The sequence below is a fragment of the Coccinella septempunctata genome, chromosome 3 (genome assembly GCF_907165205.1).
Source record: "Coccinella septempunctata chromosome 3, icCocSept1.1, whole genome shotgun sequence".
Taxonomy (NCBI): domain Eukaryota; kingdom Metazoa; phylum Arthropoda; class Insecta; order Coleoptera; family Coccinellidae; genus Coccinella; species Coccinella septempunctata.
The window spans coordinates 43,336,570-43,357,524 of record NC_058191.1 but is presented as its reverse complement, the minus strand read 5'-3'; the positions used below and the strand labels follow the sequence as shown (position 1 = coordinate 43,357,524).

Sequence of the window (20,955 nt, the reverse complement as noted above, 5' to 3'; positions counted from 1 at the left end):
CATCCAACGAGGAGGTAATAAAAGCTGTGGAGGTCTGGTTTGCAGAGCAAGAAGAAACATTTTTTTTTAAAGGTCTAGAGACGTTGCAGGTTCGCTGTAATAAATGTATCCAATTAAGAGGAGAATATGTTGAGTAATAAAATATTTTGACATCAAAATTTTGTTTGGTTCTATAGTAGGCTAAGAATTTTTCAATATATCATCGTACATGTAGCGTATCAGAATTTTTTTCAGAAAACACATTTTCTTGGGGAAAACACGAGAGCATCGCGGAGCAGACTGAGGCACTAGATAAATACACATCGATCAAACAGGATTATGATCTTGCAAACAATGCAAAACTCCCGAGAATGCCGAAAGAATAGAGTCGTCACAGCAGATAACGAATCCAAACATCCAAGACCAACACCTGTATCATTAGATTGGTGAAAGAGAGGCAACCAGATCCGAAAAATCTGCAGCAGGTAGAATATTATGTAACAGTATATCAGAAGATTCCCACGGCTCACGTATTGGCAACGGGGCAATAAAACGGTACAAAAATGCGAACCCTTTTTTTAAGGGACGCAATTTACCTTTTTTCTGTCAGATACCGTTAGACGGGTCGAAGAATTATTTGTCTATAGTCATCTTCGCAATTTAGATGCCTATTAGGCCACAATGGGGATGGGTTGTTCATCAGCAACCCTTTGGCAATTTTCGAAATTGGCTTAAAATGAACGTAAAAAGCGGGGTCGTAAAGTTTTCTGAAATTGCGTGTTTTATTGGGGTTGTTTGCAGGGCGGTTCTCATAGAAAAGTGCGTTTCGGGTGTTTTTTGAAGGTTTTACGGAAGGGTTGGCTTCGTAAACCATTTGCGGCATTGCATTTTTGCTATTTTCATCTCTACAATGAGTCCATTTTCGAGGAGAGAGTTTTTTTATTGTTGCAAAATTATTCATCTCAATATTAAAATAAAAAACTATATGAAAGAAGTTTTTACTCGAAAATTGCGCATAATTGGAGAAAATATGAAGAATACTTTTATTTTAAAAACGTTCAAATATTCATTAGATAGCGTCCATCTTAATTGCTAGTGATAGATTCTTTGAATTTTTGGTATTTTTATGGTACGAGCCGATTCGAAAAAAATGGTGAGGGAAAAAAGTGTTTCTTTTGACCTCAAGAATCTACTGTTGAAATATTTGTACTAGTCAAGGACACTCTGTATATGTAGTCAAAGAAATCGACAGTTGCTAAATCTTCGGAAATAATAATGAACAAATCAAAACTTCATTCAGAAATCAATAAAAAAAAGATAAAATCGATAAAAACAAAAAATTCAACAATGTATGAATGGAATAAATGAAATGAACAAGAGAACTTTCAAACGATGATAGAACATCATCTCTTCAATATTTGCGTCAAAATTTTTCAGATAGATATTAACGTTTATGAAACCTTTTTTAGATTTCTAGATTCCTTATGTCATCTCTCGACAAATGTGTATTGACTTTGTCAAAGGATTAGCATAATTTTGAACGTTTACCTCCTCATTTTATTACAAGTCAACAATTCATTGCCAATACAGAAAAAAATCCCTGAACCATGAAAAATTCCTCAACCTTCTTGAATACCGTTCAATAGCCGTATAACCACCACCAAACTACCTCCCCAAAAACTGCGACAATGTAATAAAAAACCAACGCACAAAAAGAACGAGTTGACCATCAACCAAACCCTTCTGCCTTCTGCAATTTTTGAATTCGTCCAATGTCATAATCATAAAAAAAAGCGTAGTAAATTCTGGTATTTGCGGGACCCAGATTGCACAGTTCATTGTGTATTTTTTCAAGGGTTTTCTCTGAAATTCGCCGAAAACGACCGTCTCGCACCAATTTAGCGAAATTGTCAAGAGAAGGGTTATTGCACAATGAACCCTTCTATTCCTCGAGATACCTGACCAGTTTTATTGCTCTCGTTTCTGGTGGCAACTGACCGGAGGAAGGTTGCTCACATAAAGTGGTTGTTTTTCTAGTTTTTTTTTGTCACAAATTGGCAACAGTGATCCTAGTTGCATAAGGGCAGCTCGAATGTTTCCGGAAACATGATTTATTGCCCTGTGGAATTTAGCAAAAAAAAAACAATGCTGCCACCTGTAAAATTTACATTAAACATTTTGGGACTTGTGTAAGTTTATATTCGAAGAGATCTGTAAGGTCCTCCAGGAGAATTTTCTATTTTGTCAGTAGAAAAATCAGTTTCTCATTTCGTGGATTACCGAGAATAAGAATCAATCTATTGTATTACAATTATGTATTACATTATAAATTAGCAATGAATCTTCCCAGTGAATATATACAAGATCATAATTGATAATTAACCCATTCTGAGAAACATCCAATTATGTATAAACAATTTTGGCATTGGAATACATTCTGACCTCAAAAATCGTCCAGAGAGAGCAAAGGTGCGAATAGTGGATTGGCTGGAGCCTTCCCAGCTTGAATTTTGTAATTTTTTTCACTCGATCAGCCTTCGAATTATCTCCCAAGATTCATGCAAATAGGTCATCGATATCTTGTCAATCAGTATCATAACATCGTATGCGGGAAGCTGAACGGACAGCCGCGAAAACAAAATCGTAAATTTCGTTGGTATTGAGGCAACTTCTTTCGGTTCGAGGTTGCGAAAGCCTCAATTATCAAACAATCGATTAATCATCCCCAAATTAGCGTATCCAATGTAAGGTTGCAGTCGCCTTGGATTATGCGAATCGCTCGGAATTTTAACCTGTGCTACACTCGGTGACATTAGATGTGTTACGATTTTTTGGATCTGGTTGAGAGTTGCTTGATAATTTGAAGGTGGTCAACTCTATATCTGTAATTCTTAAGTTGAGGGGAAAATCAGCCGTTTCAGTGGGTTGGGAAATTGTTATTTGTGAGCCAACCGCTGCGTCTTGAGTGCCGAACGAAAGACGAATAACTGAAGCGTGAATAATAAAAAGAAGCTTCAGAAATTCGAGATTTTTGACGTTTACCAAACGCAAATACTAATGGGGAACTCTAACGATTTGTCAAAATCAGCTAAGCGTTCGCTGTCGTGGGGCACACAAGCTTTTCCCTCCATTGATTCGCGTGCTGTTTTGGTCGAGTATTGTATTTTGTGCATGTTTTTGGAAAAAATGTTCTTCCCGACGTAAGATTAGAGTGATAAGACTATAGCTTTTTCAGAAATGCCTCTTTATAGTGATAATAAAAAGCTTTGTGTGCCCCACGGTAACGAACAATCAGCTGATTTTGACAAATTGTTAGAGTACCCTATAAACAATCTACATACGTCAGTCCTCGATTACAAAACTGACAAAATTTAGGTTAGCACAGATTACAGGCACGATTCAAGGTCCATCAATAGCGAAGAGTGGTGTTTTTGACCTCAGACAAAAATCGATGAAACTGGATAAAAATTGGTTTCACGATGAACCAGAAAACATTTATACAGAGTTTTTGACCCGTACAAATATTTTAACAGTAGATTCTTGAGGTCAAAAAGAAACACTTTTTCCTCAACCATTTTTTACGAATCTGCTCGATTTGAAAGGTACAGGCTGTTGAAAAACCATAGAAAAATGCTATTTTAGTTCTATCTCACAAACGGTTTTATCGAATGAAATGAATTTCACAATATAGTTTTCCATTTCTTTGGTGAATCTTTTTCGAACACAAGATATCACCCACATCTTCCAGTTTTCTCATTGTGTCCATTATGTAATATAAAAATACCAAAAATTCAAAGAACCCAACTCTTGAAACTAAGAGAATTTAATGAATATTTAGACGTTTTGTAAAATAAAAGTATTCTTCATATTTCCTCGTATAATGCGCCGTTTTCCAGTAATTTGATGTTAAAAAATTAAAAAGTATCTGTGAAACTTGAAAAATTGGGTTCTCTGCTGAATACAACTCTGTTTGAAAAATCCACAGATGTGTAGTGTCACAGATTTAGCTAGTTTTTCTGAAGGTAATTTTGTTTTTTCAGGACTGGCACAGGTCATTGTGAAAACTGAAAATGGCTATATCTTTTTATCAGGGCCGAATCGGAAAAAATCATATGGGAAAAAAGTGTTCCTTTTGACCTCAAGAATCTACTGTTAAAATATTTGTACGCAGTACGAGTCAAAGAGTCACCGATAGTATGTGACCGTGAAAGTCTTCATCATCAGACTACCACATTGCCATAAAAATCCCAATGATTCCTTCTTTGTGCAAACACATCTAATGTCGCTGAGTATATTCGGCAGACCACCTATTCAGGATTAGAAGGGGAAAGGATAGAAAGCTGTCAATTACGTACAAGGGGGGATATCGTTTGATCATGTGGGTTTGATTCCGAGATAGCAGTTTGGCCAGTTTCGAATTTATTTCGGATAAATTTTCAGGTAGACGAGGGACAGTTTACGGAGTGGTTATGCATGTCCGTGATTTCGGTTTTGTCCTTTGTCTCCCGACATCCCATTAAATTCCAAAAGTGTCGAAATAGTCGGTATCTATGATAGTTCTCTCTTTTACTATTTTACTTTATCGTTTCGGTAAATGAACTGAGAAAATCTTTTGCACCCTTTTACGAATTCAATATTTGAATTATTCATATTATTCCTCAAACGTAATTTAATACGGTTGATGATATCCTCCAACATTGAGCGTTTCTCATGATGTTTGAAGAATTCGACACCCCCATTCTATCTTTTTCGTTATCAAGTGCAGACAGCTAGCTATTCCCAGAACCAGATTCGTAACAATTTCTTCAGACAGCGTGAATAGACAGACGGGAATTTCCTACAGCCCCCAGACCGTGACGAATCGCCGTAAACACGATCAGCCTGTAGAAAATTGCATTATAACGCCGAAAGCCTAAAGGTCGAACGGACTTTCGGATTTGCCGGAAGTTGAAAATGTTAAGCGGTGTAACTAAGATGTCAGTTCTGGTTGAACTTCTGGGTATTTCATACATCGTTAATTATTGTCTTTTTTTTTGATAGCTCCAAAAACTTCCATTCTGAACTCCCACCATTTGACAGCCAAAAAAAATTGCAAATACCTCAATAAATAGGTACCTACTATACTTATGAGCTATAAAAGTTTTGCTATCTCTAAAATTCTATTTTCTTCTTCAATATCTGATGAAATTTTGCCCAAGTCTTAGGTGCACTAGAACAAGTTGCTGAGTTTGAATTCCATAAGATGGTATTGTTTGATCTACAGCGGAAAAAAAGCAAGCATGTAATAAAAGCTGATTTCAAACTCAAGGAAAACTATAAGAACTATGGAAAAAATTAGTTAAATTCAACGTCCAAAACCAAACGCACCACCACATGTGTTGCTTTCTTTTGATGTATAAACCGACTGTCGGACCCGTCTTCTGTCCAAGTCCTCTCATCCATGGAGCCTTTAGAAAAATGCGTATGCAACTTGATAATGACTTTGTGTGTATAAGACACTACAAAGTGTATAAACCCGTGACCGTCTGGCAGAACGACTTGCTGATAAAATTCGGATAGATGTGAAGTCGTGAGCGACTAGTACCACTAACAGTCTGCAGGGGGGGCAGAGGCAGAAGGGGGATCGAGCTGCGGCTCTTGGCGAACCCCCCTGGCCCCTGGGACGACGACTGCTTGCATATGCGTTGCTTTGATGCGTGTGCCCTCTAAAGGTCCTCAAGCACTGGTAGGTCATTGGTTTTTTGGACCTTTGTCCTTCAACACTAGCGCAGAAGTTTGGTTCGTCTGCTTTTTGGAGAAATTAACCTTTTGAATTATCAGATAAATATTTGATTGGTATTGTAGTTTAATAACATTCATTATCTATTTTTAGCCCATAACAAGAAAACCTACGAAAGATTCTAATGGAATTCGACACCAACTTTGAAATGTTTTTTATTTTTTCTTGCAATTTATAGATTCATGTTGAAAGGTAGTAGAAAAATTTTCATTTTGAAATTTCACTTGATTTTCGAGATTTTTATTTTAATAGTTATGCCAGCTTCAGAAGGATGAAGCATTCAAGAAGCGTCGGTTGGTGTACCAGAAAAAAATGTGTCACTGATCATTTAATTGAATTGCAAAAAACACTTTCAAAAATGTTCATGTTGATAATATGGATATATGAAAGAATAAATTTTGTTTCCCGCGTTAGCAGCACCATCTATGGAAATCTTATAGAACTAATGATTGTTAAATGCACTTCATTGAAGATTCACAAGGTGAGTAAATCATGGAATCATTTATACACTAATTCTATTAATGATGTTTCCATGATATTGATCAAAATTTCCTAATTTAATAAACCGAAAAGTTTTCTCTACAGGAGTTTAGGAGAGATTCGAGCAGTGGTACATAGAGGGCAAAACCATAGGCGACATGTTAAAATGTTTTCTTGATATATGTTCAAATTTGTGTTAATTAAATAAATTTTATTCGATTTATCCTTTATATAATGAGTCGCAATTGAAATTATATAATTATTATGTTTTGCAGATGTTCCAAACGAAATACATAATGCCAAAATTAAGCCATAGAATTCGGCCGTACAAAAGTATACCGTGAACACGCATTCATCATCGAACCAAGAACTTTAGGTTAGGTTGCATTTCTATGGTACCAGTTCTTTCAGTGGACAATTCCAATCGGACTAGGTACGTAAAAATATTTTCATATTTCTTCTCTATCATCCGGAATTTAACAAAACAATTCTTTTTCGCACATATCTCACCTAAATTTGCTCTATCGAGAAATCCAAGTATTTTTCACTCAATTATTCACCAAGGTATTTTTCTAATTGATGTTTGTTGTTTCAGGTTAGAAAATGGCCAAACCTAAAGGTGAGAAAAAAGGCAAATCTGCCATCAACGAAGTTGTCACAAGAGAGTACACGATAAACCTGCACAAAAGGCTTCATGGAGTAGGTTTCAAAAAGAGGGCTCCAAGAGCCATCAAAGAAATCAGGAAGTTTGCTGTTTTGCAAATGGGTACCCAGGATGTTAGGATCGACACCAGATTAAACAAACAAATTTGGTCCAAAGGAATAAGGTACGATTTTGTTCATTGTTTGAATCAAGTATAAATCCAACCTATTTCATTGTTATTGTCTATATAATATGCTTTGATCCTAGTCAATACACATAACATTCTCACAAACTTTCATGTTGTAGTCTGGCCTCTTACTTGGTAGATGAGGTCTGTTTTGTTATCAATTCATTATTATTCTGCACAATCTGTGACAAGTTACTTCTACTAGTACTAATGTATCATTTTATGAGTACACATGTGTTTTAGTTTAGTCAATATGTTGCAGTCCGTTGATTGTATTTGCTAGGTCTGGTTGTTCAGTACAGAATTAAGCAGTTTTTAACATTAATCCAAGTTCAATCTAACTAAATTGATCAGAACTGTCCTAATTAATCTGGGATCAATTTAGAACTCTGTAAACCTGAACTGTGCAAGGGGGTCTCAGAATAGGAACATTTAGAACTTTATCTTGGGACTGATATTGAATGTTGGATCATACTTATGAAACCGAATATTTTTTGATCATAAATGGTCTTGTTATTTCACTTTTATGTTTTCTTTCAGAAATGTACCCTTCAGACTACGTGTCCGTTTATCCAGAAGGAGGAACGAAGATGAAGACTCTGTACATAAACTTTATACTTTAGCAACATATGTTCCAGTTGCTACCTTTAAAAAATTACAGACAGAGAATGTTGATGCTAGCCAAGAATAAAAAATTTATTCGATAATCTATTTTATAATTTCGTATGTGTTTTTCTATTCCCATCCCTTGTCCTGATGAATCTAATTTTCTTATTTCTTGAGGCCTCCGATGTTTTAAAATATATCCCATTAGAATCGTTATTGTTTGATGTTGAATGTGAAAAAGTTAGGTTAGGCTCTCGACCTTTTTTCAACTGATCTAACCTATAAAATGAATTAGAGCAGTTAAAATATAGTTTTCTATGACTACTCATGATGCTTAGTTGTTAGTTCTGCTTAATGAAGAAAAGATGTGCCAAACCTGGGTATTTTAAGACTGAATCTTTCTTCTCATGATCTTATCTGTGAACTGAAGGGTATTCCAAAATAAAAACAAAAAAAAAATTCATAATCAATTAATAAATTTATTCACATAGTTTCATCTTAGGAAATCTAAATTTGAACATAAAATATAGCACTACATTTCATCTTTTGGTCAGAAACCATTTTAAAACGAAAAAAAAAATCAGAAAAAAATTACGAGAATAAAATGATTTTAAATACAATTCGATATTTTGAAACTTACAATATAAGGTTAGTATAGTTCGAGGCAAATAAATCATTCTTTTTAAATAAATATCATAAAACTCCAACCAAAACAAAATCATAGAGGTTCTTTGCTTACATTGAAAAAAGGCAATAATTTAACAAAGAACCTTTATGTTAGACGTAAAACAGTAAAGGTTATTTGTCGTTATCCAGATAACGAGAACAAAAAACCCTAACGTTTACCTTCTCTTATGTACACAAAACTTAATTAAATGAATATGGGCACGTATAAATTAAATAAATTCTTCATAAAAGAAAAAATAGTACATAAAAAGACTAAACATACCTCCAAGATAAGAAAATTCTCAGAAAATAAAATTTGCAGTTCGTATCTACACATATGTTCGTTCGAGTAATGGAAGATTCTTGGCGATATTCGTTTTTGAAAAGTTGATAAATAAATAGATATGGAGCAAAACATTTTGTAGAGATATGAATTACTACGAAGAACAGGATTATAGGTCGGATTCTCCATAGAGGGCTGTGGAGAACGACATGTAGTCCAAGGCCCCGGGTACTGCACCTGGGCCTTTGAATGGGGGCATGCGCTGAATGCAGTATTCCGCCTGATCTGGGGGCAGTTCTCTTCTGAGCTCATCCGGCAGAATATACGGCTGAAAAAAAATTAAATCAACATGTTTTAGATGATTTTTTGATCACGTGACCTCGATTTGGATCAAAGTGGTCAATAAAGAGGAAGAAATTCTCAAAAAATTGCCGAGTTAAAACATGAAAATTCCCCAACCTCGCGATTTCTCAAGAGGATTTAAATTTGTTTGAGACATCTTTTAAATTATAGTTTTGTTCGAAAACGAGATGGAAAAATGCCCCTACAGGATAAAGCTAGCGAAATTTCCTAAAAATTATCGCAACTATTTTAAAATTCAGTTTGAAAATGATCAATTTTGCGATAAATTCGAATTTGACATTTTATAAACTCGACCCTCGCAGCGTTGCCATAGAAACTGACGAGTGACGAAATGGCGCTCGGAGCTTACGGAAATGCACGATCCCTAAGCGTTGTCATAGAAGCCGAAGGTTTAAAGTTGTCAATTGTCATGAATGTCATGATTATATCAATTTGACAGACATTCATTCGAATGGATTCTTACAAATTTATGAAGAATCTACGAAAATATAGTGTGAAATACTGTACGATTCCTGTATATTTTGATGAAAAGTTTCGTTGGTTCTCTGAAGAAGAAGAATCTGCGATTCAGGATCAAGTCGCGCTTACCTTATCGGCGGCCAAGATGCGGAAACTGTCGATGACCTGTTCGGCCGTGTCGGTGTCCGTGCTCTCCCTGGTCATGAAGTCGAGGAACGCGTCAAAGTGCACGTAGCCGGTGTTGTTCGGATCGACGACGGCCAGGATCCTCTGGAAATCAATGTCGCCCTGTCTGTCCTTGCCGATCGAATATCCGAGGGATACCAGGCAAGATTTGAACTCTTCGGGCGTCAGACGTCCGGTCCTGTTCTTGTCGAAGTGGTTGAAGGACGACCTGAACTCGTTCAGCTGTTCTTGGGTGATGCCCTTCGAGTCCCTGGTCAGGATCTGGTTCTCGACCTCGTTTATGTTCCTGTTGATCGAGGTCAGCAGCTGTTCCCAGCCCACTCGCAGCGTTTCCATGGTGTATTGGGTGTATCTGGAAATTTTCGATTAGGGAAAATACGTCAGTTTATTCTTCGATCGTACCTGTTCTCGAAGATCATGCTCTCCTGGACGGCCTGGTGGATCTTCTCAAGTTCCTCGATGTGCGGTTTGTACGCGTACACTCCCTGTTCGTATTCCTTGAGACGGTGCAGCTGATCCTCAAGGGTGCCGTGAAGACCCATTCCGATAGCCGTCACCGCGTCCAGTTGACGCTCGATCCAGGGTCCGACTGCGTTAGCCTTCTCGGCGAATTGACGTCTCAGCATCTCGTTATCTGAGCTCTCGTTAAGGAAAATTCATAGTGTGCTAAATGAGTCAAATAAACTCCAAAAAATACCCGCACAACCATTCTACCTATTCAAATCGTGCAATTCGATAAAAATTCGTTAAAATCAGTAGTATAGCAAAGACAGTTCTGGCTCACTTAGGTAACATAACCACAGTTTGAATCGTAACTTCGTGCTCAGTTATGCGGCACTTGTGGTGACCATGGGACCAGCAAAATGTTTCCCTAAATCTAATAATCCGAAAGAACCACTAAGTCGCCATCCCTGCTAACTTCTGGAGACCAATGGTAACCATAACGATGGAGTACCACAAAACTGAGACGAGGTCACGATTCAAATTGTGAAGTATGTCATCAGAGTGAGTCAGAACCGTCTTTGCTAAACTACTTGAATCGAAAAAACCTTCGAAAGAAGCCAAAACGACGCGTTACTGATCGTGTTTGATGCCCAACGGGTGACGAATTTCACGCAAGCGTCCAATCTAACTACAACCAACGGTACACGTCGATTAAAAAGGATACTTTGTTGCTTCCTCAATTCGGCCTGCAGGGTGGCGTCCCTCTGGGGCACCAGCTGTCTCACCTCGCCCCATTTCCTGGTCAGATCCTGCAACAACAATATTTAGTACGGACCCGGAAGACGGATCTTCGACAACCGACTTTTTTACCTCTAGGTCTCCACCGAATCCTTCCTTTTAAAGTAAGGCGAAGAAAAAAGTTCATATTGAATTTTAGTGTTTCGTCAATCGAATACATCGGGCCGGAAGGGGTTTGTGGGATGAGAGTTGATGAGAGATGATGCCGAATCGCGAATTGTGCGATGATGTGAGAACGTGGAGGAGGTAAAACGAAAATTTCGGGGGTACTAGAAGACTTACGTGAGCGGTTAGGGTGGTGTAGGGGTTCTCGAGTCCTCCGGGTACTTGGTGTTGTTTGACGATCGATTCGACTTCCCTTACGAGACCCACGATGCTCTGGTACTCCTTGTCAGCTTCTCCTAACGTGGCCTGTAATGGGAAAAATAAAAATTGTGCATTTGGTGATTATAATTGTTATAATTCCGTGTACCCCATTTTTCGAAGGTCATCTTTCGAGAAATTTCTTTTCCAGGAAAATTATCGTAGATCTAAACGTGAGACATATTCTGAAAGAGTAACTCTTCTAGTAATAAATCTGACAATTACATCCATTTCGGCACAACCGTTCGGTCTTGAGGAAGTGTTAACTGCACTCAACTTTTTGGGAATTTTTCGAAGGTCATCTTTCGAGGAATTTCTCTTCCAGGAAAATTATCGTAGATCCAAACGTGAGACATATTCTGAAAGAGTAATTCTTCTAGTAATAAATCTGAGAATTTCATCTATCTCGGCGCAACCGTTCGGTCTTGATGAATTTTCAACTGAACCCATCTTTTTCAGGATTTTTCGAAGGTCATCTTTCGCGAAATTTCTCTTCCAGGAAAATTATCGTAGATCTAAACGTGAGACATATTCTGAAAGAGTAACTCTTCTAGTAATAAATCTGACAATTACATCCATTTCGGCACAACCGTTCGGTCTTGAGGAAGTGTTAACTGCACTCAACTTTTTGGGAATTTTTCGAAGGTCATCTTTCGAGGAATTTCTCTTCCAGGAAAATTATCGTAGATCCAAACGTGAGACATATTCTGAAAGAGTAATTCTTCTAGTAATAAATCTGAGAATTTCATCTATCTCGGCGCAACCGTTCGGTCTTGATGAATTTTCAACTGAACCCATCTTTTTCAGGATTTTTCGAAGGTCATCTTTCGAGAAATTTCTCTTCCAGGAAAATTATCGTAGATCTAAACGTCCGACATATTCTGAAAGAGTAACTCTTCTAGTATATAATCTGAGAATTTCATCCATTTCGGCACAACCATTCGATCTCGAGGAAGTGTTAACTGAACTCAACTTTTTGGGAATTTTTCGAAGGTCATCTTTCGAGGAATTTCTCTTTCAGGAAAATTATCGTAGATCTAAACGTGAGACATATTCTGAAAGAGTAACTCTTCTAGTAATAAATATGAGAATTACATCCATTTCGGCACAACCGTTCGGTCTTGAGGAAGTTTTAACTGAACTCAACTTTTTGGGAATTTTTCGAAGGTCATCTTTCGATAAATTTCTCTTCCAGGAAAATTATCGTAGATCTAAACGTGAGAGATATTCCGAAAGAGTAACTCTTCTAGTAATAAATCTGAGAATTTCATCCATTTCGGCATAACCGTTCGGTCTTGAGGAAGTTTTAACTGAACCCAACTTTTTGGGAATTTTTCGAAGGTCATCTTTCGAGAAATTTCACTTCCAGGAAAATTATCGTAGATCTAAACGTCAGACATATTCTGAAAGAGTAACTCTTCTAGTAATAAATCTGAGAATTTCATCCATCTCGGCGCGACCGTTTGGTCTTGACGAATTCTTAACGGAACCCATCTTTTTCAGGAGTTTTCGATGGTCAACTTGCGAGTTGTTTATCTCTCAATAAAAGTATCCGTAGATGGAAATGTGATACATATTCTGAAAGAGCAATTTCGATAACATCTCTCTCACCTTGAAATGGGCGTGCGCATCGATCAGCCCCTGGATCTCTTCGACCGTGTGTACGATGAAGATGTCGACCAGATCCTCCCTGGTGCCGTCCAACCAATTGTTGAAGGGAGCCGCGCGTTTCGCGAACTCCAAATGTAGAATGTCGATCTTCTCCAATATCCTTTCAGCGTCATCCAGAGCCTGACGTCTGCGTTGCGTCAAGGCGCCGAGCCTGTCCCATTGGTCGCATATGCGTTGACAACGCGCGTTCACGCTGATGCTGTCATGATAATCCAAAGTGCTGCAAATAAAAATAAAGATACAAAATAACGATGGGAAAAATTGAAATAGTAAACTTGGTCCTAAGTACGCCCCTGACGCTTTCGGCAATTTCCAGAACCGTCCAGAAACTGCTGAGGCGCATCGATTTCTTTTCGAAGTAGAGACTGGTGAAGAGAGTAGCGCCCCAACTCTATTCGGGATTGTGTATACTCACTTCAGTTCTTGGGCGATGGCGGCGATCTGTTCTACACGATCCTGATGCGCCGCCAGGTCAGATTCGAAGGCCTCGTGCTTCTTCTTGAGGGCCTTCAGCTCGTTCAGACGACACTGTCTGAAATCTTGGCTCTGCAGCATCTCCTCCTTGCCCCTGGTCCATTCCTCGTGGGCGTCCGCCTTGTGCTTGAACTTCTGCGCGAGGTGCTCCAGCCTCTCCAGTCGCATCATCTCCGACAGCAGCCATTCCTCGAAGGACTTCTCGGCCGTCTCGAGACCCTTCCACGCGTTGGCGATGTCCTTGGAGGGAAATAAAAAAAAATTGACGATCGGATCTCGATAAATTTACGTCGTTGTACTCACGGACACCATTTTACCCTCGGTGGGCATGTAGGCCGGTCTGTTCGACAGACGCAGCTTGGTCTGCAGGGTGTTGAAGTTGGTCTCCAGTTTGGCCTTCTGCTCCACGCGTGGCGGCTTGTGTTTGCGCCTGTAAGTACGGTACTCTTCCAGTTTCTTCTGTACCCCCGCGAGAGAATTGTCCGTCTGTCTGGAGTTGAGCCAGGGCATGGTCCTCCTGATCCATTCCAAGAGCTGAAATCGCGATCGAATTTTAGAGGGGGTGGCTTTCGAATGATTTGGGTGAACTTACGTCGCTGGCCAGACGTTCGTATTCCTCCATGAGACGTTCGTTTTCCTGGTTGACCTTGAGGACTTTGCAGATGCGGTTAGCGGCAGTTTCGGCCTAAAATTTCGTTCAAGAATTGATGCAAGATTCAAAAAAACAGTATATTAGGTTGGGGGTAAAATCCATTATTTTTTTAGGAAGATGACTGTAGTCATGGATATCTTGTGAAGTATCTATCGAACAGTTTCAGATCTATGTAGACATTTCACACCAAAGCAATCCTCTTGCTGTACTTTGTTTGGTGCGTTTAGTTCTAAGTTACAGGGCGTTGTAAATAGAAGTCAACAAATAAAAAATTCGGTGCATTTTACAGTTTTTCTTCGCTTTCATTAAACGGGGGCTGAGATATGGGTGACATACTTCAATTGTGCCATGAAACCATCGTGGTCAAAGCAAGGTAAAGCAGCTAAAACAGTGGGCAAAACAAGTCTTGCGAAAGGAAAGGTTCTAGTGTCCATTTGATAGGATTCGAAAGAAGGATTTTTTCAATGGCTTCCATATGGCCAAACACTCAACTAAGATCTCTATATGTGACCGATGAAGCTAGTCATTGGCCAGCAAGAGAGGTGTTGGTTTCTACCAGGACAAAGCCAGATCTCACTCGCCTATAGTGACTCCCTAGAGACACCAAGAAGTTTTGATGCATCCACCATATAGTCCGGAATTGGCACCAAGCGATTACCTAGTTTTTCTTGCATTTCAAAACATCCTCAGTGGTAAGAGATTGGCATCAAGAGAAGATTGTGAAAATTGATTGACCAGAGTTTTTCGCCAATAGGGACAGACTTTCATGAGATGGGCATTATGAATCTACCTCCAAAAATGGCAACAAATCAGTACATCTTCAACCCAAATCGCACAATCCAAAACTTGTCAAATAAAGTCTTGAAAAAATAATGGTTTTTCCCCAACCTATCGATTTAACGATGTGTGACAAACATCGCAGGTTAATGTTATTAGTGGAAATCGCAAAGTTTTCGCAATCGTTAAAAAAAATCGAACTCAAGCTGAAAATGGTAGATTTTTTCATTCGATCGTTGGCATTTTTAATCTACAACCTTGAATGGTGTTCAACTCGCGCCTTTGGCCACACCTTCGATTTTCTGGAACATTTCCAATACAAACCCACTCCTAGTTGCTGAATATATCATGTGCTCATTATGTAAGGTAAATAGTTCATGGAACAAATACAAGATAGATTTTTGCGAAATCCGCACAAGCGGAGCAGATAATAGATAGACGGATAAATCGATCAATTTTCCACAGTTATCTCCGAGAGAATAATTTTTTTTCGTGAGACAACGATGAAGTAACAAGTGAATATTATGAAAGAAACACGTTTGCCAAAAAAAAATTGTTTTCACCATGCACCGATGCACAAAATGAACATCCAGGAATTTCATTGGGCATTATAATATCCCTGAATCACTTTTGTGTGTGATTTATGAGCCATTATTTACTGGTCTATCAAACTTTATGGTGGGAATCACAGAATTTGGTACACTGCTGCCTGTTTTTGAAATAAAAAGAAAAGACTATTTTTAGGGGCGATGTAACTCCAAAGGAAAAAATCAAAAATACGGATCCCCTAATTTTTGCCTCGAGAATCTGTGACCAAATTTTGTCGAATCAATTCTGTTACATTCTGTATAGAAAAAAAATTGATGAAATTCGTTCAAAAACTGACAAGCTGGCATGATTTGACTGTTATTTTCGAGGAATTATCAGTAATTATCGCAATTTTTTCCAGATTCTTTAAGCTACTCACGTAGGTTTCTCGCCTAAAGGAGTTCATCAGAGTACAGCAGTATATTAGCGAAAACATCGAATAGTTTCTTTTCCATTCCAATCTGTTTGGTTGAAAAAGAACTTTAATGTTCATTCTTCACGTTTTTTTCTCCTCACGCGTTACTGAGTACCCCAAAAAATTTGGTAGATTTCCATTTCTGGCTTCCAGATTCTTTTAAAGCTTTTATCGAAACAAAAAGCAACATTTTCCACACTAAACAGTCTACCAGGAAAATATCGGAGAACACGAAATGAAAATCCTACCAAACGAAAATAATACATGAAAATCTGAAAAAAAAATCACCTTTTGAGCTCCGGAGAAGCAATGGTAATACGAAGACACGTACGTCATCACGGCCCTCTCGTCAGGCATCGCTGTGTTCTGTAAGTCTGCATGCAACAAACATTAGTCAAAACAGAAGCGATTAGTAGTCGAAATAATAACCATAACAATTTTAAATGGGTTAGAAAGAAAAGCGATGATAAAATTCGCAATCGAAAAAAAAACACACAAACACGAAAAAAAAATTAGTGTGTAATCTTCACGCAGCTCGTGTACCTGTTGGGCCCCTTGGAAGGCGTGGTAGTAACATGACACGTAGGTCATGATGGCACGTTCGTCGGGTTTGGGGGTGTTTATTAAATCTACAGACGTAAAACGACATCGATTAGAATTCGAATTTATTCAAGGTTCAGATGAGTTTTCGCCGTTTGAGAAAAGATGGCCCCACCAGAAGGTTATGTTCGAAACGAAATTTTGACATTTAATAACAACTTAGTCCGAGGTATCAGTGAAAAATCTCAAGCTTAATACTGATCTGGCGTTTATTTTGAAAAATAAAGATAGGTATTTAAAATTTAAAGAGTTTCGTTTCTATTGCACAAGTTGGCAACATCGACTGAAATATGCATTGATAATGAAGGACAACAAATACACTATCTTGATGAGATAGAGAAAGGTGGCTGTCTATGAAGTCTGGGACGAACGAGGAAGGTCGTAAAATTTTATGGGTTTTTATGGCCGGTTTCTGTTGAAGCTCGCTAGGAAGTAAGCTCCTTATGATTGCTGCAAAACAACAGCTGTTATTTAACAAACAAGCCATTGTTCTTTTTATTTTCTAGTAGGCGCTGTTGCCAAATGGTAAACTAGAAACGAAGCGTTTTCAGTATCATCAGACGAGGAGTTTTCCAATTTTGCGAGACGTAGAACCGTTCATCTGAACTAATAATAATGGTACGGATTTTGTTGTCATTGTCTATATTCTAGCACTTACCATCGGGGTCCAACATCCTAGGAATGTCTAAATACTTCTCGGCCACGTCAAAGGCGGTGTTCAGGTTCTCCAAGGGGTTGTCCTTGCTCAGCTTGTTGTAGTCGATCAGATCGGGTCGGTGACGGTGGATCAGGGCGCAGAAGGCCAGACCGTCCTTGAACGACAGATGGAAGTTCTGCACGTTCACGTTCTTGTACGGCGCGGTCTTCCTCTGGCACCACAGCAGCAGACCCTCCTTGGCCGTCATCTCCTCCACCGAGATGTCCTGGATGGCGAATCGCAGGATTATCGTCCATATCATACCGAGCGTCATTTTCAGGTTACCGTCCACGATTTCTGAAAGACGACAATGATAAGTACACTGCGCAAAAAAATTAACGCACATTATGGAAATCTCAAATTTATTCTACAACTGAAGGTGTTCTCAATGATAATTATTTTTATCAGAATTATGCATGCATATGTTATCCACTTTTAACGGTTTTCTTCAATACAGATGTTTTTTCCCAGCAGGAATAAAAAAGATGATATTATCAGATTTTGAATGTATTGGCTCCATTCTAAAATCAGTTGTTCTCGATCAATTCTAGTGATCAATAGTTTTTCTTTCGTTTGATTTTCTACACTCGATCGCTATGCAACGCGAAACACGCAATTTGACCCAAGAGCAATGTGTCCAAGCGGTAATTTTGCGAGAAGAAGGGTGGACATAGACGAAAATTGCAGAAAGGTTTGGAGTTTTCCATACAAGTGTGTCCAGAATGTTACAGCGATTCAGGGAGACAGTTATGAATGTCCGAAGACCAGGACAGGGTAGACCACGGGTAACAACTGCCATTCAAGAACGTTACTTGGGAGTTTCTTCGTTGAGACAACGGTTTGCAACCGCTCGCCTCCTTCAAATTCAGCTTGAGTAAACTCATGAGGTGCAAATTAGCACTCAGACAATAAGAAATCGCCTCAGAGAATATGATTTAAGGCCTCGTGTTGCGGCAAGAGGCCCAGCCCATCGAAGGGCGCGTTTGTATTTTGCGAGAGAGCATATCCTTTGGGAAGAGGCCGATTGGGAAAGAGTTCTCTTCACAGATGAGTCTAGATTCTGCCTCTACCATTGTGATCGACGTTCCCTTGTATACAGACGTCCACATGAAAGATATGCTCAGTGCAATTTCCTGAATACTACTGGTTTCGGGGGAGGATCGATTATGGTATTGGGTGGAATATCTTTGACTGCTCGCACAGACCTAGTGGTCGTTGATAATGGAGCTAGGAATGCTGATAAGTATATAAGGAACATTCTTGAAGAGCACGTAGTGCCATTTGCCCCATACATTGGTGAAAATTTCATTTTTATGGACGATAATGCCAGACCCCATCGTGCGCGCATCGTTCAGGAGTACCTTGAAGAGGTTGAAGTCTCTCGAATGGAATGGCCAGCAAGAAGTCCAGATCTCAATCCGATTGAGAAGGTTTGGGACAACCTCAATAGAAGGCTGAGAAGTTCAGAAAATCATCCAGCTACTCTTAATGACTAAGGAATCCAACTCGGAGAAATCTGGGAAGGATAAGATCAGAACATTTTAAGATCACCCATTTTGAGTATGAACCGTCGTTGCCGAGCTGTAATTAACGCAAGGGGTGGAAATACCAAGTATTAAATCACTTATCAGCATTTCAGTATTTTGAAAATTGTTCATCTCTCTTCTCTTTCACATAAGATTCTTTGAAATCCTGAATTTTTCTTCCATTTAATGTGTCTTGTTTCGTTCAATCCCTTCCCGAGAGAACATAAAAAATAAGTTATAAAGTCAATATAGAGAGTTAACTTTCATTAAAATTGAGATTTTCAGAATGTGCGTTAATTTTTTTGCTCAGTGTATACCCTTATTATTTTCGTCGAAAAACAAGGTCTTACCTTCGGCCCCGATAGAGACCAGTTTGACCCCCTTGCTGGCGATGAAGTCGAGGGCTTTGTTGACGTTGGCGATCTTGTGGAAACGCATCTTGCCCCTGTCGGGTTTAGGCAGCGTTTCCCCGGAAATGACCTCCAGCAGAAGCATGAGTTTGAGGCCATTCCTGAAGTCTTCCTCTATATTATCTATGGCAGTGCCTGCTTTTCTGAGATGGCTGTTGCACCATGCAGTGAATGTCTGAAAGGGAACACGAAACGTCAGTTGACTTCACTATTCACAAAAGATCCCATAACGAAATGCATTTCATGAATACCGTGGCCAAAAACAATACTCTTTGCTCTATGAGTATCAGTATCACCCACACCTGACTGTGATCGATACTGGCGTCAAAAATCTCAATTTTCTCGGGCTCCTTCTGGTCTTTTCCGATCTAGCTCCAGCATCTGAGAGTGTTACCTTGGCAAGATCTGATCTGATTTGGTTTGTTTCGTCAAAGAAGTGTTTTTGGCTTCGGTATTTCATTAAGGTTTTTAAGGGCAAATCGAGTAAAGATGAACAACATAAAAGAGGGTCTACTAATGTATTTCAAATTCACTGTATAAATAATTCCAGAATATCAAGAATCGAGTACCTCTTAGCTCCTACAAACGTATTTCGTTTTAAATGGCCCACTCTGTATAAATATAAGGACTCTTATAAATCAGTTTCATTTTTTCCGACCGGCGACCAGATAAGAAAGATCAAACATTCGGAGAACGTCAAGAAATTCGATCTGGACCTACTTCAAGAAGAATGGCGCTCACACACACAATAAATTCTCGTTTCGCTTGTACGACAAAGCTTCCTGAAAACCGAGCCACATAATGAACAATGGATAACAGATATTTTTACACGGCCGTACTGCGACAATGAAGAGCAATTTCCTTTCTAAAAGCGTATGGCGAGAAAGGCATGGAAAACGTATGGCATGAAAGTGATCAGTTTGATGCAGTTTGCGAACCGACTTGAAGGAAAGAACTGCCAATATCAAGAAAGGAGCTCAAGCACTCCAAGTTGAATTCTCTCAATGAGTGTGGGCCAGTATTTTTTCCAATACTGAAAAAAAAAAATTCAAACGGCTGTAACTCCGAAACCATACAGCGAATTTTGCCTTGCCCTTTAACTCTCTCTTCTTCTTGAAGTTACAGTGTTGAATTGGGATTTGACAACGAATTCTTCATCAGTCCAAACCGACCGTTTTAGACCATTTTCGACAAGAATTCGAGAATAATTCTCGAATAATCTTTTCTATTCTACCAGTGGCGCCCGTACTGCAGCGAGCCTGAATATTTTCAAATAAAAAAATTATACGCCACTGGCTTTTCCAACAATAAAAATTACTTTTTAAATCCTTATTTAATTTGGAGCAAATTCGGTCTCTTGACTTTTTGCTGTAGGAAGCACCGTTTCCGGTTAAAAAAATGAAACACATTCTCAGGCATGAAGAAATCGCCAAAATTTGATATGGTAGGTAAATAATAATAATAAGACTATTTTTGCTGTATCAAATTTTGGCGATTTCTTCATGCATGAGAATGTGTTTTATTTTTTTAACCGGAAACGGTGCCTCGTACAGCAAAAAGTCAAGAGACCGAATTTTCTCCCAAGTAAATAAGGATTTAAAAAGTAAATTTTGTTGTTGGAAAAACCAGTGGCGTATCATTTTCATTCAGTCTCGCTGCAGAACGGACGCCACTGGTAGAATAGAAGAGAAATGATATTATGCAAAAAGTGCCCCTTGACGCTCAAAACCCATGTCTCGAATTTCATAGAAATATTTCAAGCAGTGTGAAAGTTATTAATAAAAAACAATTTTTTCTCCATAATTTTAACACCCCGTATCTCGGAGAGGAAACATTTCTCGGCATATGTTCATATGACAAACTAGGGCTTATTTTTGATGTAGAATACGTGGTTGAAATTTCTTGGTTA

The 20,955-nt window shown here is 38.7% G+C and overlaps 2 protein-coding genes across 7 annotated transcripts in view; one reads left to right on the top strand and one right to left on the bottom strand.

The window, feature by feature from the left end:
• The first annotated feature begins 6,530 nt into the window (after positions 1-6,530).
• Positions 6,531-7,775, top strand: LOC123309345 (60S ribosomal protein L31). 2 transcript variants are annotated; one of them, XM_044892424.1, is made up of 3 exons: positions 6,531-6,671; positions 6,834-7,065; positions 7,609-7,775. In XM_044892424.1, the coding sequence occupies exons 2-3, from the start codon at positions 6,842-6,844 to the stop codon at positions 7,757-7,759; spliced, it is 375 nt and encodes a 124-aa protein (XP_044748359.1). In that variant the 5' UTR covers positions 6,531-6,671; positions 6,834-6,841; the 3' UTR covers positions 7,760-7,775. The 2 variants fall into 2 exon arrangements, with proteins under 2 accessions (XP_044748359.1, XP_044748360.1); XM_044892425.1 differs by having other exon boundaries at positions 6,657-6,775.
• Positions 7,776-8,139: 364 nt separating this feature from the next.
• LOC123310238 (alpha-actinin, sarcomeric) overlaps positions 8,140-20,955 on the bottom strand; it is a 32,618-nt gene continuing 19,802 nt past the window's right edge. For 2 of the 5 annotated variants that reach the window (XM_044893705.1, XM_044893701.1), the window contains exons 2-13: positions 18,987-19,221; positions 17,072-17,407; positions 16,102-16,187; positions 13,974-14,066; positions 13,685-13,915; positions 13,323-13,621; positions 12,848-13,127; positions 11,156-11,284; positions 10,800-10,884; positions 10,034-10,265; positions 9,575-9,983; positions 8,140-8,951 (exon numbers count right to left, since the gene is read on the bottom strand). In XM_044893705.1, coding sequence (XP_044749640.1) covers positions 8,793-8,951; positions 9,575-9,983; positions 10,034-10,265; positions 10,800-10,884; positions 11,156-11,284; positions 12,848-13,127; positions 13,323-13,621; positions 13,685-13,915; positions 13,974-14,066; positions 16,102-16,187; positions 17,072-17,407; positions 18,987-19,221 — 2,574 coding nt within the window. In that variant the 3' untranslated portion in view covers positions 8,140-8,792. Of the gene's footprint in view, positions 8,952-9,574; positions 9,984-10,033; positions 10,266-10,799; positions 10,885-11,155; positions 11,285-12,847; positions 13,128-13,322; positions 13,622-13,684; positions 13,916-13,973; positions 14,067-16,101; positions 16,188-16,343; positions 16,443-17,071; positions 17,408-18,986; positions 19,222-20,955 lie in introns of all 5 variants that reach the window. The other 3 variants (XM_044893703.1, XM_044893702.1, XM_044893706.1) reach the window with 2 other exon arrangements.